The sequence below is a fragment of the Myodes glareolus genome, chromosome 4 (assembly GCF_982192425.1).
Source record: "Myodes glareolus chromosome 4, mMyoGla1.1, whole genome shotgun sequence".
Lineage (NCBI taxonomy): Eukaryota > Metazoa > Chordata > Mammalia > Rodentia > Cricetidae > Myodes > Myodes glareolus.
Genome location: NC_142029.1, coordinates 61,959,430 through 61,977,673, shown reverse-complemented (window position 1 = coordinate 61,977,673; position 18,244 = coordinate 61,959,430). Strand labels below are relative to the sequence as shown.

Here is an 18,244-nt window from a genome sequence, read left to right as displayed (position 1 = left end):
GTTGTTGTTTTTTGTATAAAGCCTTTTAACTTCATGTGGTCCCATTTCATTTGTCGGTTGTTGGCATTATTTCCTGAGCAACTAGGGCCCTATTCAGAAATTCCTTGCCTATTTTTGTTTCAGATTTTCAAGTTTGACGTTTAAAGTCTTTGATCCATTTCGAGTTGATTTTTTTACAGGGTGAGAGAAGGATCTAGTTTTGTTTTTTTTTTTAATTTTTCTACATACAAATATCCACTTTCCCTGGCACCATTTATATAAGAAAATGTGTTTCCTATGACAACTAGTGTGACTACTGGGATTAAAGATGTGTGTTACTGCTGCCTGGTCTGTAAGGCTGACCAGTGGGGCTGTTTTACTCTCCGATCTTCAGGCAAGCTTTATTTATTAAAATACACATGAAATACCACTACAGCAGCTGGCAGCTGAGAACGCACACCTTCTACTATAAACACAAGACAGAGCAAACTGAAAGTAGGCAAGTCTTTTTATTCCTAAAGTCCAGCCTCCAGTGATGCCCTTCATCCAAGAATGACTGCACTGACCTGGGCTAGCAGGTCTTTCTTCAGTGATTAAGTGCGAGGTGACCATTAGATGAGAAGATAAAGAAGCTAGATAGAAAATTGTGGGTCAGGAGGTCTCTCACAAGCTGTGTCTCATGCCAAGAAAGCTTATTAAAAAGTACAGCATCTTATATACTATTTCCAGGAGAGAAACAGGACAAAGTCAACAGGAAGCTAATCAGTGTTGTCCAAGGGGAACAGGGTATCTCAAAAACATAACAGGTACACAGTGGACTGATAACCATAGTCCCTTAGGTGGGAAGAGTTGGGTTCAGGAACTGAAGCCACAGATCCCTCATAGCCCTGGCCCCAGGGCATTACTGAGTCAGCCAAGCATTTGTTCCTTTTCTGTCGGCGCCTCAGGAAAAGCCTTTGTCAGTACAGCCCTCAACAGGGCTATGCAGAGATATCCTGTATCAAAAAACAAAACAAACAACAAACAAACCTTGTGTAATATGTGTGTTTGGAGTCTAGGGGTATACCCAGTTGGTAGCCTAGCATGCGCTAAGCCTAGATTCAATTCAAAGCATTGCATACCTCTGTCGTGGTATACACCCACAGTCCCAGCACTTGGAGGTGGAGGAAGGAAGAGCAGAAATTCAGTATCATCCTGGCCCACATAGGCAGCCTGGGCTTAGACCATATCTTTTTAAAAAAAAAAAAAAAAAAAAGTTACTGTTTTTTTTTCCTATTTTTTTTTTTTGACATGGAGGGACCTGAACTAAAGCAAAGACCCAAGACGTGTGCTCCTTTTATGTGACTGTTCCCTTTTATGTTACTATTCCCAGAGAAATGTCAAAAAGGAAAAGACTGTTCTAGAAAGCAGTAACCAAAGAGATAAATGCAGTTAGCCCGGTAAACTTGAGGTTATTTGCAGGATAACAGACAGTTGTACCACTGAAAGAACCACCCACCATTGTGAAGACTGTCCAACTTGCAGGCAACCACAAAGAGTCTCTTCCTCCCTAGTAGTTGATGGTTGCTTATGTTGTCATGTGGAGGGTTCTTGTGAGTCTGCTACGTTTTTCTGAGTCTCCTAAGTTTCATGAACATCCTGTGTCTTACATGATGACTGTTTCAGTGCAGAGGAAATCACTGCACAGCAGCCTCCATTACATGACATTGTACAGGGCTGGAAAGAGGTTGTCAGTCAGGGATTCCATTTCTAAGGCCCTCAGATGCGGCTGGAAAAGGGGACTGAGAACTCACTCCTAAGTGAGCCAGCAGGGGCTTTGGATGGTAGTAAGCAACAAGTCCACTTTATATCTCAGTCAGTGGTTCTCAACCTTCCTAATGCTGCGACCCTTCAATACAGTTCCTCATGATCCGCCAGCCATCACAGTATTTCCACTGCTACTTCATAACTGTAATTTTGCTAGTGTTATGAATCATAATATAGTAGAACTTTAAGACAACTTCGAGGCCATTTCTAAAGCCTCTCAGCCTTAGTGCTTTCCCCCGTCCCCTGGGAACCAAGGACCTAACAACTTCACATGCATGTACTGGAATGTTGGGGATTTTCCATCTCCCTGAGTCCTTGTGAATATTCTCCAAATAGAACTCAGTTATTGAAATAGGGTCAAGATAACCCTTAGGTGTTGACTCAGTTCCTGATGTTTTGACTTAGTCCCTGGGAAGGGGTCAAAGTAACCCACAGATGTTCCCCTTACCCCGCCTGATCTAGCAACCTCTCTCCCGCCCTGGCTCAGACCAATCATTGCCAGTAGCCTTTTGAATAAGCCAATCATAATAGTTGAAGAACAAACCCCAGAATCCCCCCTTGTTTCTGTGGCTTTGTACCTTAAAAGTAGCCTGTACCAGCTATTTGGAGTCTTTCTGGCTTCTTGAATGCTGAAAGACCCTGTCATGACAGAATTAATTAAATCCTCATGCTTTTACATCAACTGGTGTGAGAGTGTTTTCTTGGGGCAACTCCTCCTCGGTGATTGGACTTCAGAGTCCAACAATATAAATATCTGATACGTGGAATATCTGCTATGTGATCCCAGTGAAAGGATTGTTTGACCCCCCCAAAGGGGTCACAATGTACAGGTTGAAAACCACTGATCTGAACGAATGCCATATGACTGAATTATGGCCAATAGAATGTATCTAGGAATCGTGTATATCACTTCCGGCTCCATGAAAACCTCTTGCACTGTCTCCCACATTTTTCCTCACTCTAGATAACACACTGATACATGTTAAAAATGGAAGAGCTGGGACTAGTGAGGTGGCTCAAGAGATAAAGGGCAACTTGTTGCCAAGCCTGATAATCTGAGTTCAGTCCCCAGCCCCATATGTTGGAGGGAGAAAACCAACTCTTACAAATTGGCTACACACACACACACACACACACACACACACACACACACACACACATTATTTTTTTAATGTCATACTTCTGAATGTAGATCTCTGGGTGACTGAAAGGATACCACCCCCATGAATCATCACCATGGCTGTCAGCTGATCTATATGCCAATAAAAAATCAATTGCTCCATTAAACCACTGAGGCTTTGGCAAGTCTTATGGCAGCTGGTGCCAACTTAACCTATTCTGAATTAGTTACTGTTAGCTTTTAGGGAGTGCATGTATTCAAAATTGACAATCTTGATTTAAATCAAACTGAATGCTAGATTTGTGGAGATTGGATAAAAGCCAGTATTCCTCAGGAACTTGTGAAACAGGTTTCCTTTAGAGTTAGGGTTAAGGTGTAAAACTATTCCTGCGACAAATACCCAAACTCATGTGCAAATACACATGGAATATGTATACATATGGAATATGTATACAATACATGTGGAAGCAGGTGCCTACTTTGATATACTACTCATTGAACCTTGGACAAATCACTTAACCACTCTGCTTCCCTTTCCTCCTGGATGCAAAAAAAAAGAAATGTCAAGTACTTCTTAGGAGCTTATCACAAATTAGCATTAAGAAAACACTTAGCATAGTGTCTGGTACCCAGAAACAACACATGCCCAAAGATCAAAAATTTTCAAAACTGTTTCTTCTTTTAACCTTTCAGATTTTGGTTTGGTTTGACTTGATGTTTTTTTGGAGAGTCTTATGTAGCCAAGGCTGGCCTCAACCTTACTGTGTAGCTAAGGCTGCCTTTGAACTCCTGATTCTCAGCCAGGTGGTGGTGGATCTCTGTGAGTTCAAGGCCAGCCTGGGCTACAAGAGCTAGTTCCAGGACAGGCTCCAAAGCTACAGAGAAACCCTGTCTCAAAAAAAAAAAAAAAAACAAACAAAAACAAAAAAAAAACCCTCCTGATTCTCTTGCCTCCCAAGCACTTCAATTACAGGTATGAGTCACGCTGTCCAGCTTTTCTAACCTTCCCTCTGGTGACTGACCGCCTGTGCCCATGACTTTAGCCCTTTGAATGTCCTTTCTTTACTATATGAGCTTGTCCCTGGACATGAGACATTTTCAGAGCATGTTCCACTCAGGCCAGCAGTACTTTGACCCTTATGGATTTTGGGTGTATTAGCTTTAGGTGGATCATTAACTCCAGGAGGAATGGTCACCCCTGGACCCAAGTGTTTTTTGCTTACAGGCCCACAGAAGAGATTGCTCAACTTACTTTCTGGACATTTCTGTGCATTTTATTCACCTGTTTGATAAATGCTTGAGTCCTATATCAGATATCATTACCAGGCACTGTAACCTAACCCAGGATTAGAATGGTGAAGGTTTCCTCTTCAAATGTTCATGGTTAAATTGGGAGAACAGAAAGTTCCAAGCTAGACTGAGTGCATAGCAAGACCCTGTCACCTGACCAAAAGAAGAAAGAAAGCTAGAGAAAGGATAACCTCCAAAGATAGAAAGGATAACATCCAAAGATAGTCAATAAAGCAAAAATCATTGAAATAACATGAGTGTACAATACAGAAAAATCAACAAAGCCAGAAGTTTGTATGTGGGGGCTGTTATTTACATGTATGTGTGTGCCTGTTTGAGTCGTACCCTGTGTGAGTGTAGATAGCTTTGTCTGTCTTGGAACTCTGTAGACCAGGTTGACCTTGAACTCAGAGCTTTAATCCCCGTGCTGGAATTAAAGGTGTGCACCACCACGCCCAGCTAAAGAGAATTTTGTGTTTTTAAATCTCCATTTCTAACTTCCCATGAGGGTGCTGGGATTCAAACTTGAGTCCTCTGGAAGAACAGCCAGTGTTTTTAGCCTCTGATCCACCTCTCCAGCCCCTCTGCTTGGGTTTTAAAATCAGATGCCAGAATCTGAACTCAAGTCCTCATGCATGCATAGTAAGCACTCAGTTGACTGAGCCATCTTTCAGCCCCTAGATGAATTTCTTAAAAGATAATATTTGGCTGAAGTGTTGGCTTAGCAGTAAGAACATTGGTCGTTCTTCCCGAGGACTCGGGCTTGATTCCTAGAGCTCAAAGTAGCTAACATCCTTTAGTAACTCCAGTTCCAGAGGATCCCGTGGCCTCCACAGGCATGCATAACATTCAGACAGCCAAAACACTCAAACACAATAAGTAAAAGACAATACTTCCCTATACTCCGATTTAAAATATTAGGAAAATATGACTATTTCTGTAGCTTTAAAATCCATCTGGGTGTGGCGATACACATCTCTAATCTTAGCTGCTGGGAATCTTGAGGCAGAAGGATCATGAATGTGAGGCTAGTTTGGGTTTCATAGTGAGATCGTGTCTCAAAACAGAAGTGAAGGACTGACCAATTATTCTTTGGTACAGCTCTTACCTAGCGCATCTAAAGCCCTGTGTTTAATCCAGGGTACCCCAGAGAGAGGAGGGGAGGGGACAGAGCTTAGTGTGTCATTGAAAACAAACAAACAAACAAACAAAGCTCTAAACTCAGCAGACGTCATCGCTGATGCCTTATGCATATTTAAGGAAAAAGGAATGCTACTCTATGCAATCTTTTCCAGAGAAACAGAGGTAACATTTTTCAGTTCAGAAGTCCTTGCAATGTTAAAGCACAAGACACACAGATATGAGAATAAAGAGGAACTGCAAGATTATCTTTCTCTCTCTCTTTTTAAAAAAGAGGTGTTTTCGTTTTGGTTACGTGTATGTCTGTGTATGGGTTTGTGTACATGAGTGCAGGTCTGGGTACAATACCCTGCAGTTTGTGGAGGCTATCAGATCCCCTGGAGCTGGCAGTTGTGAGCAACCTCATATGGGTGCTGGGAACCAAATCCCTGATTCTCTGGTAGATCCTGAGACATCTCCCCGGCCTCCGGAATGAGTGTTCTCAGAAAATAGATAGAGAAGGAAACCCTAAAGAAAATTTACCAACTCAACAATACATGGATAGCATTGCACACAATGACCAAATGAAGTTTACTGCAGAAATATAATAATGATTTTACACTTAAAAATCTGGAGAGAATGATGATTACCTAGCAAATATGGGGTCTTGGATTCAATCTCCATTACAAAACAAACAAACAAACAAACCAATTAGAAGTTAGATGTGGCTAAACATTCCTATATTTCTAGCCCTTGGGGTGCTGAGGCAGAAGGATCACAAGTTTGAGGGCTGGGTAGTTTATAGCAGGACCCTGCCTGTCTCAAAAACCAAAGAACAAAACTAACATAATATTCTGCCAGATTCGTTTCCCACACTCAGAAAAGGCAGGGAAATCAGATCATTATTTCAGTAAGAACAGGAAAAAAAACCAACCCTAGTCCTGTTTTTAAGCATGCAGGCACCTCATGAAGGAAGGGAAAGCCTCAGTATTGCTAATAACAACGAAAAACAGAACAGCAGTAGACATTGTCCTGTAATAACCATTTTGGGTGCTTTTTGGCCTGGCACTAAGGGTTTTCAGGATCTGTTCAACTAGGATTTCATCCACCTTCAGATTCAGCAATTGTTCTCCTGGCAAAGTGCTCTGAAGAAATGCTTGCCTATTTGCACTCAAAGGCTTGTTCCAGACTATTTCAGAACGCCTAATGATTGCAATTATCCATGCCCGGGGAAGGGAGGGGTATGACAAAAATCAGAAAAGAAAATCAAACAAACATTATTCAATAAAAGATATAAGAATGTATATCTGAAAAGCACCAAGATGAAACTTAGATTTAACAAAATAACTTTGCAAAAAAAAAAAAATCACAGGGTTCAAGCTCAATGTGCAAAGACTGTGATGTTTTCTGATGTGTCTTTTATTTTTCTTTTAAGATTTCTTTCACTTTTAATTATCTGCATATGCACGTGAGTGTGAGCACTCATGGAGGCCAGAGGTGTTGGATTCCCCCTGTAGGTGGGGTTGTAGGTGGTAGAGCTCTCTGACATGGATGCTGGAACTGAAAACTCTGATCTTCTGGAAAAAGAGTTCTTTTAACCACTGAGTCATCTCTCCAGCCCTATTTACTTGTTTTTTGAGACAAAGTCTCTAGCCTAGTCTGTCTTCCAATACGATTTGTAGCTGAAACCTTGGTCTCCTAATCCCACTGCCTCCACCTTAAAAATGCTGGGATTTCAGACAGGTGCCTTCACACCAGGCTCTCTTTTGGTGTTTTGTTTTGTTTCGTTTTCAGATCCTAGCAGCACATATAAAATGAAATTAAAATTTTGTTTCTGGCAGCACTATCTGTAAGAGTTAAAACCCGGTACTACAACTTTCAGGGTGAGAGATGGAGTATTCTCCAATCACACAGTGTGGAACAATATGCCACTCAGAGAACTGGCGGTCAGCTACACACCTCTGCATAGGTGAATAGCACCAGTTTAACCTTGAGTGAAAGAGGTCAGACTTTGTGTGATTTTACTTCTACAGAGCTCAGAAATGGGCAGACTTTAGTTTCTGTTACAAGTCCAGGTAGGAAACGCTCCGCAGGGAACCGGACTCCTAATGTGGAACTGGATCTGTGGAGGCTTCTCAGTAATAATTAATTACGTTGTGCTTGCAGGGTTCGTTGTAGACCTACTATATTTTAATTCGAAGATTTTTTGTTTATTTGTTTGTTTTGTTTTTCTGGTGTTTTGAGACAGGGTTTTTCTGTGAAACAACTCTGGCTGTCTCGGAACTTTTTCTATATTCCAGGCTGGTCTCGAACTCACAGAGATACACCAGCCTCTGTCTCCAGAGTGCTGGCATTAAAGGTATATGCCACCATTGCCCAGCTAATTGGAAGTTCTTAAAGTTTTATTTAAAATTATCAGATTTTTCCTAGGCAGAGATCATAGCCTTGCAGACATGGATCTTCTGTGAAGGCAAGAAATACTGTGAGCGTCAGAGTTGTGCCTGACCCAGGTTTCAACCAACTGGAACAACACTACCCGTGTGTGTGTGTGTGTGTGTGTGTGTGTGTGTGTGTGTGTGTGTGTGTGTGGTGGGACAGTGGGGCGAGGGGGACTACGGACTGCGTCACAGATAGGACAGCGCCACCGGAGGACCACTGTTGATCAACCCAGAGTCCTTAGGGAGAAGTGAGAATTCCCGAAAGAAAATTGTGTTAAGGTCGCATACATGTGCACACCAACTTTCCTTGAGAACCACTGTTTTCACCCAGGGACTCAGGGTAGCGGTCCCCAGCAGCCTGGGTTTCTGCTTGACCAGATAAGGAAGGGATGGAGGGTGTGGCGGTGGCGATCAGCCCGGACTGCGGCTGAAGAACCTTTCCCAGCAGGCAGATTCGTCAGTCACCCTTCTGCCTGCTGGGTAAAGCGCACCTAGGTTCGGGGAAGCGCTACCAAGACAAAGCTGAGAATGAGGTTGGTTGTCTGCGCCCTCCTATGCGTGGGGACCCTAGGTGAGTGTGCTGAGAGCCAGGCGGGGTGCCGGCTCTCCTGGGTTCTATGGGGGAGGGGACCAGGTGTCACTAGCTGGCCAGCCACCTCGGGGACCCTGTACTGTGGCTGGACAGACTATGATCTCAGGGAAGAGCAGTCACTTTGGTTTGGAATACACCTGCCACGGACTGCTGCGCAACCCCCGGGGCTGTCCTTTGCCCTCTCTAGGCTGACTTCATTGTGTAAAACGTGGGTTTACTGCTTCAGCAGCAAAAGGCACCAATACCATGACCGATCACGTAAGATCCCCAGAACCCATTTGGCTGGAGGAAACCAACTCCTGAAAACTGTCCTCTGACCTCCATACACGGCAACCACACGATATGGATATTTTTAAATGTTGTGTTTACCCCCCCCCCCCAAAAAAAAAGTAGCTGCTGGAAAAGTAAGATAATGTGGCTAGAGGTAGGCAGAATCCTAAGCACATAAATGCTGGAGATCCTTTCTTGGGTTGGGAGAGAGGGCTCCTTCCTCCAGGAAAGGACTCTTGTGCGGTGAAGAGCCCTCCCTGGCTCAACCATGATTGGATTTTTCTTCCCTCAGCTTTGCCTGGTCTGAGGCTGTGGTAAATGATATCTAGGGTACACATCTTACTTGAGATGGAGAGTAAACAGAGCCGAGCATGGAGAAGAGCCAGCAGCAATGGTAGGTAGGGAGTGTGTGCCTACCTGCAGCCACCTAGGGAGTCAGTCTCTCCCACAATGCAGCTGTCCGGTCTCTTTCAGAATTCTCCTAAACAGGATTTGTGCTCATTGTTCTTCCTGTCTAATCTCCTGGCAATGTCAGCATGGACCAAAAAAGTTCATTTTCTGAAAAGGCTTTGTGTTTACATATGAGAGGTTAGATGTCCTTCTAGATCCCATTCCCTCATGATCTTTCTCCAGGCCACCAGATCAGGGGCTGAAGTCCGTGTTTCTCAAAATGCGGTATTCAAGTGCAACAAATGACAAAAAAGCAACCAAAGCGGCTTACCCAGGAGATGGGTGACAGAAAGGACACATATCTTAAGCCTTGTCCAAGAACTTTCTCCGTTCAGTGAGTGAGCAGAAGGCCACCAGCAGCTCTTCCCTTCAGTCTGAAAGAGTCACGGAGTGTTCTTTCTGCTTTTGTCAGGTGGTCAGTGGTGGTACGCTGTTTACAGCACACCTTGCCTATGTCAGCAGACTCCACTCACCCTTGGCTTATTTGTATACAGTCTCTTAAACATATTTCTATGTTGTCAAGCCAGAGTAGTGTTGATGGACCAGCGATGCACAGGCTGTGAATAAATTTTCCAAAGACAGAAGAAAGAAGTAGAATCTATTAGCTCTACTGTGGTACAGCCAGCGTGGGCAAGACGATAGAAACTGTCTGTACAGAGGCAGTCTAAGAAGCTCTGTGTGTGTGTGTGTGTGTGTGTGTGTGCGCACACGTGCACTTCTATGTAGGCAGTCAGGCAGCATTTCAATGTTACAGTGTCCTGGAATAGTGGCAGTTGAGGATTATCAAGCAATAACTTGACCTTGAGGTAATGATGTGTGTGTGTGTGTGTGATTTATGTGTGTCATGTATGTGTGTGTATGTGTTTGTCATTATGTGCACCAGTTGTGTGCAGTGCCCCTGGGGACCAGAAGAGAGCATCAGATCCAGATCCTTTAGAACTGGAGACACAGTCAGATGCCTGGTATGGATGCTGGGAACCCAACACTAGCTCTGAAAGAGGAGCAAGGTCCTTTAACTACTCAGCCATCTTTCCAGTTCCATCAGCTAGCTCTCTAATACAACCCATGTCTATCTGCCTAGGGATGGTACCGCCCACTGTGGACTGAACCCTCTCATATCTGTCATGAATCAAGACAGTCTCTCACAGACTCGCCCCAGTCTGATCTGGGCAATTCTTCAACTTGGGATCTCTCTTCCCAAGTTTTATCAAGTTGGCAATGAAAATCTAACCAGTACTATTTTCATCATTTCAGAAGAGAACTTGGCCCCTATTGAGTGATCAGCAATGGTTTCTTTCTCCCCTCAGCATATGGGGACGAGCAATTTGCTTTCTTTAGAAAAGAATTATTATTTTTTTTTTGAGACAGGATCTCATGCAGTCCAGGCTGACCTCAATATGTAGCTGAAAATGACTTTCAACTGCTGAGCTTTCTGCCTCCCCCCGAAGAGCTTGTATTATACACATGCACCACCATGTCTAGTTCATGTGGTGCTGGAGATCAAACCCAAGGTTTCTTGCATGCTGTGTAAACATTATACCAACTTAGCTACACCCTGACTTTGTTTTTAGTTTAGTTTTTTAAAAAAGATTTATTTACTTCGTGTGTGTGTGTGTGTGTGTGTGTGTGTGTGTGTGTGTGTGTGTATCTGTAGACCATGTTGTACCTGGAGCCTTAGGGAAGTCAGAAGAGGGTATCAGATCACCTGGAGCTAGAGTGTCTTAGGGTTTCTATTGCTGTGAAGAGACACCATGACCATAGCAACTCTTTTTTTGTTTTGTTTTGTTTTGTTTTTTCGAGACAGGGTTTCCCTGTGTAACAGTCCTAGCTGTCCTGGAACTAGCTCTTGTAGACCAGGCTGGCCTCAAACTCACAGGGATTCACCGGCTTCTGCCTCCCGAATGCTGGTATTAAAGGCGTGTGCTATCACAGCCCGACCCATAGCAACTCTTATAAAGGAAAACATTTAATTGTGAAGTCTCACTTGCAGTTCAGAGGTTAGTCCATTATCATCAAGGCAGCATGCAGGCAGACATGGCACTGGAGAAGGAACTGAGAGTTCTTACATCTTGACCAGCAGGCAACAGGAAGTGATCTGAGACACTGGGTGTGGCTTAAACGTGTATGGGACCTCAAAATCCACCTCCACCGTGACATGCTTCCTCCAGCAAGGCCACACCTATTCCAGTGAAGACACATCTTTTAATAGTGGCACTCTCCAAGAGCTTATGGGGGCCAATTACATTCAAAATACCACAAGCAGTTACAAACAGTGGTGAGCTACCATGTGGGTGCTGGGAACCAAACCTGGGTCCTCTGCAAGAGCAGCCAGTGCTCTAACCTCACTCCAGCCCCTTAGTTTTTTGTCTGATTGTTTTGAGACAGAGTGCTTAGTGCTTCAGCCTCTAGGGAACTGGAATTGCGGGCATATTTTGTTTAGATATTCTGCATAGATGGAATCATGAAGCCCTTTTGCTAGGTTCTTTTACTTGCTGTTTTTGAGACTTGTTCAGGCTTTAGAACATGATAGCACACATCCTGCTGGTGCACACTTGAAGGTCTTTCTGTTTAGTTATTGAAAATAATAGTGTTGCTGTGAGAATTTGTGTGCTTATTTTTTTTTTTTTTAGTCCCCGTTGTCAAATTTTGAATATCTCTTTAGGTGTGGATTTTCTGTGTCATATTGCTAATCCTGTGGCTATCTTTTTTGGATATTTTAACTTTTTTTTCTTTTTAAATATAAAGGAAAGGAGAGAGCAAAAAAAAAAAATGGGTCCTGAGAATTCCCATGAAGAAAGTAGCCAATTTAGTTTGTGGATGGCATTCAATAGGTGCTATTTTTTTAAGCATTAAAATATTTATTTTTGATTGCATGCACACACACACACACACACACACACACATTAGGTGAGTTGTACATGTGAGTGCAGTGCTCACAACAGAGGCCAGAAGAGGGTGCCAGATCCCCTAGGGTTGGAGTTACAGGAGGTCATAAGCTGTCTGACTCAGGCCTGGGACCTGAACTCAAGCTCTGGAAGGACTAAAGGACCGCACCATCTCTCTGAGCCGTTGATCCAGCCCCCTTAGCCAGCTCCTCATCTTGTGTTCATCCCTTCTGCCAGCAGAGGCAGGTGAGAGCCATGGGTCCCTGACATCTCTACTATCTCCCCTAGGGCTGTGTCTGGCTGTTCCGGAGAGGACTGTAAGATGGTGTGTTGTGTCAGATCCTGAGGCCACCAAGTGCTCCAGTTTCAGTGACAATATGAAGAAAGTCCTTCCTGCAGATGGTCCATCTGTTAGCTGTGTGATGAAAGCCTCGTACCCCGAGTGCATCAAGGACATCTCGGTAAGTCGCTGCTGTCAGCAGAAGAAAGTTGGCGCCTTTTCTTTTTCTATACTTTTCATTGCAGGGGAGATGACAGCTGCTCAGCACTCACCCGGAGCAAGAGTCATAAACTTAATCGAACAGCTAACATGGGCTTCAAGTTGAGCAACATATCTGCGACTAACCAAAATCTAATACACCAAAAGAATCTATAGAAACTCAAAAATAAATAAGAAAATTTCTCTATACAGAGCAGACTGGCCCAGAACTTATAGAGTTCCTGTTCCTGACTCCGGAGTGCTGGAACCAAGATGTGAATCACCGTAGTTGGTGGGGTTTTCATTTTTAGGTGCAAAAAGCTGTTTTTTTTTAAAATTATGAAATTTGCCTTCGTGTATGTGCATACATGTGTGTGTGTGTGTGTGTGTGTGCGTGCGCATGCGTGTGCACATGTGTATGTGTGAGAGAGACAGAGACAAACAGAAACAGATAATGGGAGAGTAGAGATGGGTTTGTCATAGCCATTTGTCTCTATGCCATTGCAGAGCAGGTTAAACTATCTAAGACGTCTTTTTGCAACTGCTATTGGAACCTGCGGAGGAAAGACTCTGGAAGGGAAGCTGAGTGAAGCAGAGAAAAGTCATTAGGAACTGGATTCCTTGGGGATGGTTTGAGTTCATGTCTAGTCCATTCATATTGCTTTCCATCTTCTTCCTACTTTCCTTCCTTCCTTTTTATATTTATTTCTCTTTACTTTATGAGTGTTTTGCCTGCATGTATGTTGTATGTCTGCATACCATGTATGTGCCTGGTGCCCTCAAAGTTCAGAAGAGGGTGTTGGATCCCCCTGAACTGAGTTTATGGGTAGTTGTGAATCACTACTGGGTGCTGAGAACCCGGGTCCTTCATAAGAGCAAGTAGTTTTGACCACTGGGATATCCCTGAAACCCCTGACTTCAGTCTTGATGTTGATGGCGTTGACAGTGGTTCACAGGCTTAGTGACCTTGCTCTTTGACTTTTAATATTAGATGTGTCTTTTTCCAAGTTAATTTGAGTTGACTTTTGATACGTGTCTTCAGTAATGTCCTAAGTTATACACACAAATATGTATATCCATCCATATATATGAAAATATATTATAAAATAATTTTAATATGGAATTTGTAAAGTCAAACAACGACAGATCAAAAACTGGTTTTTAAAATTACATCTGTATTTAACATGTGCAGACTCTTCATTTCTATTCATTGAATAGTGCAGTGTGACAACTGTGTACCCAGCTTCTACCTTGGGTTAGTTTTACCCGTAGTCTCAAGACAGGTTAAAGTATATCAGGATCAGCATGGGATGTGTGCAACTCCACTCCATTCCTATCAGGGACTCGAGCCTTGGTTGATATTTTGCAGGCATATCAAAAGAAATCTCCCTCAGACACTGAGGGATGGCTGTGCTAAACTACATCCTGAAAAACCCAGATTACTTTAAAAGCTAATTTATAAACTGAGTCTGGTGACCCAAGCCTGGATGCAGTTAATGGGGGAGGCTCTAAGGATTTCCCAGCCTACAGAGTCAGTTCAAGTCCAGTGTGAGCAACTTAGTTAACCCCGTGTCAAGCATTTAAGAATTAAAAGAGAGCTGGAAATATTCCTCATGGGGAGAGCCCTTGCCTAGATGTACAAGGTCCTAAGTTCATTCCCCAGTACTGAAAAAAGGATGTCAATCACTAAGGGATAGAAGGAATGGTTTGCATTGAGGGTAGGAAATGACTCAACTTCATCTTAGCTGTGAGGCTGCTGCTTCCTGCAGGGAGGAAGGAACCCTTGGCTGACAGATCCCCGAGACCCAGATGTGGACGATGTAGCATGAGTTCTCAAGGATGGATGCATTCTGCGGGTCTCATACTCACTCAGTGAACACATGTGGATACCTGCCCTCCTAGCTGCTCACGTATGCGCTGAGATTAACCAGGGAACAAAACAGACAGGTGTTCCCACATTCACAGACCTCGCAATCCAAGGATGAGGCGAGTGAACCAAGTGTCAGTTGGCTGAGGGCTGAGGAGGAAAACCAAACAGTTTACATGTGGTGATAACTTCTTCTTTCAGCCCTCAAGAGCCTCATGGAGTAGGCAGGAATGAGGAGGAAGAGGTCTGAGCTATGGGAGATTCTATGGAGCCAAAGTCTCTGGCAGGACACCTGAAGATTCTTCCCCAGGGGTGATGAGTTTCACGCATGGCTGGTCTCTTTTATTTCAGGCCAACAAAGCAGATGCTGTCACCATTGATGGAGCTTTGCTGGCTGAGGCTGGCCTGCCCCACCACAACCTGAAACCTATCATGGCAGAATACTACGGATCAAAAGACGGTGTGTTCTCCCTGGGGCCCGGTGTCACTAATGTGACATGGTGGCCACGGGGGTTGGCAGGGACTTTGTCAACTGTGTTAGTTACTTTTGTTGCAAAAGAAACTTAAGGAAGAAACAGATGATTTGGGCTCACATTTGGAAAAGATAGAGTCCGCCACGGTGGGAGGGGCATGGCAGAGGGAGCACGAGGCCGCTGGCCGCATTGCATCTGTAGCCAGGAAACAGAGAGAGGAGGACAGGGAGAGAGACTGGTGCTCAGCCCACTTTTTCTCAGTTTTACTCACCCCAGGACCCAGGCCACGGAGTGATGCCACCCACATTCAAGAGGTGGGTCTTCCCTTCTCAGGTCAACCTCCCCGGAAACTCCCCCAGAGGTGTGTCTCCTGGGTGATTGCAAAGCTAGCCAAGTTGATGGTATAAATTAACCATCACACTAACATTACAGGGGACCAAGTCTCGGGAGCTCTTTGGCTTGGCAGTGTTGTTCACTGGCCCACAAAGGCTGCGGTATTTCTCCACAGGAAGCAGTGGCTTTTGTGAATCCTGGTGGGAACAGCCTTGGTTATGTGGTCTGTGGAATGGTTACATCCTGAGAGGGGTGTTATCCAGAACCTGTCACCCATCCCTAGGGCTGTGCCAATGAGAGACCATTCCTAAGGACACACCAGGCTATTCCTTGCACTGCCTCCCACAGGTCTTATACAACACAGATCTGTGTCGGGTGTGAAGAGAAGCTCTGACGGAGTGGATGAGGGGAGAGTTACCTCTTTGCACTCTCGTGTGTTACTGTTATCAGTGTGTGGGAACACAGCCCAGCTCAGTCCGACTCTAGCTTGCAGGCCCCCGATGTATTTTGGGGCCAGTTCTCATCTTCCTCTCACATCTTCACCGTTGTGACTGAGCTGTAAGCAGAGACCCAGAGAATGAAGAAAAGGCCGTGTAGAAGCAGCAACAGCCCAGCGACTAGGGTCTAAAGCTTGTGGTCCCGGGAACACCCACAAGTCCTGTAATGGAGCGGGCAGGCCTCTTATTCTGCAGGCTTGAGGTGACTGGCAGAAACAAAACAGAGCACAGCAAAATGACCCTGGAGGTCTCCTAACCTACAATGGACTTACGCCAGATTAAACCCATTATAAACTCAGAATGTTATAAATTCAGATGCTTTCAATACAGCTAGTCAGGCAAACATCCAGTTTAGCAAGATGGTGCCATGGACTAGTGTTTGTTTCCTGCCGTGAACACATGGTTGACCAGACACCATGGCTTACAGTCTCTGCCCAGCTTCCAAAGAAGGGATCTTCTTGCATTTGAAAGACCATATTGGAAATTCGAAGGATCTACTGGCATTGGCACCTACCATAAAGCAAAGCTAACAAGTCTAGCTTATAAGTCAGGGAACATCAGCAATATTCATTTGTTGCCTTGAAAGGGGTCAGTTCTCTCCTCCTGTCAGATAAAGGCATTTTCCATTTCTTTTTTTGCCCTTCTTGCTAGAGGCTGGTGCAGGTCCCCAGGACCTTCTGAAGTTCCACATTGCAAATGCCTTTGAAGGTTAGTTGTAACAATGTCTTTTCATTAGGCTTCTCTTTCTCTCTGCTCCTCTGCAGATCTGCAAACCCACTATTATGCTGTGGCCCTGGTGAAGAAGGGTACAGGATTTCAACTGAACCAGCTCCGGGGCAAGAAGTCCTGCCACGCCGGAATGGGCTGGTCTGCTGGGTGGTATACTCCCCTCAGCAAACTGCTTCCTTCTGGCTCTCTAGAAACAGGTGAGGCAGCTGGAGCTAGGGCCCTCACTGGGTGGTCTAACTGGATTATGCGGGGGATCACACAATCAATCATTTGTTTTGTTATTATAAAAGTACCAAGTAAAAGCAACTTCAGGAAGGAAGGACTTTATGGGCTTGTAGTCTGAGCGTACAGTCCATCATGGTGGGTAAGGCAAGGCAGCAATAGCTTGAGGCATTGCTGGTCCCCAATTGCTTTCTTCTTTTATTTATCCTGGCTCCCATCCCATCGATGGTGACACCCGTGTCCAGGGTAGATCTCCCCTCTTTAGTTAAGCTTCTCCTAGACACACCCAGGCGTGTGTTTCCATGGTGAGTCCAAACCCAGCTGAGTTGATAATGCAAGTTAGCCGCGGCTCAGACATGTTCTCTGAGACGGAGTTAGAGTGTGCACCAGCAGCACATAGGAGCTGGCTGAGGGTTCTCCCAGTAGCAATGCTTCTGTGTCTCTGAGCCGTCAGTTTCCCCTTCCCAGGAGCCATAGCGGTCTGTCTTGGCAAGGCTATCCTTGAAAGACTCCAAGGAAGGTTGCCTCACTCCAAACCTCCCAGGAAGGTTCTCTGGGGCTCGCAGGAGCATCACTAGGCTGTCAGGCTTCTATACATTAATGCGAGTGCTTGGACGAGGACAGGATGACTGGGTTAATGCTAGACATCCCTGAGTGCTCCAGGCTTCTTGAGCAGGTAGGATGAGCCACAGTGAGCCCAGACTGTTCAGTCCTTGAAGATGGTGACCAGATCCTGTACTCTGCAAAGGCACGCCATTTTTTGTGCTGTCAACCTTTGCAGTACTCATATTGTAACAGGCACAGGCACAGGCACAGGGACAGGGACAGGGACAGGGACAGGCAACTGTGTGGCTCTGACAGAGTCTGATAAATGACTACAGCCTTGAGTCTTGACCTTTCTAGGGTGTTCTCTTGCCTTGGTGACAGACACCACTGGACTTCTGGCTGGGCAGATAGGCAGTGGCTGCTAGCTTGCTCCTCTGCTGACTCATCTGCAGGATTTACTAATTCTCCCCTCAAATCAGGGATCCCTTGAGCCACCACAGACTCTGCATACAGAAGGACTGGAAGTGGGGTGGGCTCTTGTCTAATGCAAGGAAGAGCTAACTACTGCATGGTGACTGTTCCTGTCTTCTTCAGTGTTCTGCCTGGCCCTGTAGGGGGCTGGTAATTTTTTTATTGCTATTTTATGTACATTGGTTTGCCTGTATGAATGTGTTGGATTCCTTGGAACTGGAGTTACAGACAGTTGTGAGCTGCCTTGTGGGTGCTGGGAATTGAACCCAGGTCCCCTGGAAGAGCAGTCTGTGCTCTTAACCATTGAGTCATCTCTCCAATCCTGGGGTTTTGGTAAATTAACAGGGCGCGTGACACCGGTCACATCTTGTTTCCATGTGGGTCAGCAGTTCTTCTTCTGCTTTTTTTCTGTTTTAAAGATTTGTATTCATTTATTATAGACACAGTGTTCTGTCTGCATGTCTGCCTGCAGGCCAGAAGAGGGCACCAGATCTCATTACAGATGGTTGTGAGGCACCCTACAGTTGCTGGTGGCTCAGGACCTCTGGAGGAGCAGCAGCTAGTGCTCCGAAGCTGTGAGGCAGCTCTCCAGCCCAAGGGTCAGCAGTTTTTATCCCCTGCAGCAGACAAGATGGGGAACATTTTCATAGGCTTGATCCCTGAACACACATAAGCATGA

The 18,244-nt window shown here is 44.9% G+C and overlaps 1 protein-coding gene across 1 annotated transcript in view; it reads left to right on the top strand.

Moving 5' to 3' along the window:
• The first annotated feature begins 8,164 nt into the window (after nt 1-8,164).
• LOC125388574 (inhibitor of carbonic anhydrase) overlaps nt 8,165-18,244 on the top strand; it is a 40,392-nt gene continuing 30,312 nt past the window's right edge. The window contains exons 1-4 of the mRNA XM_048416713.3: nt 8,165-8,323; nt 12,238-12,410; nt 14,646-14,754; nt 16,362-16,523. Of these exons, the coding sequence (XP_048272670.3) occupies nt 8,281-8,323; nt 12,238-12,410; nt 14,646-14,754; nt 16,362-16,523 (487 nt within the window). The 5' untranslated portion in view covers nt 8,165-8,280. The remainder of the gene's footprint in view (nt 8,324-12,237; nt 12,411-14,645; nt 14,755-16,361; nt 16,524-18,244) is intronic.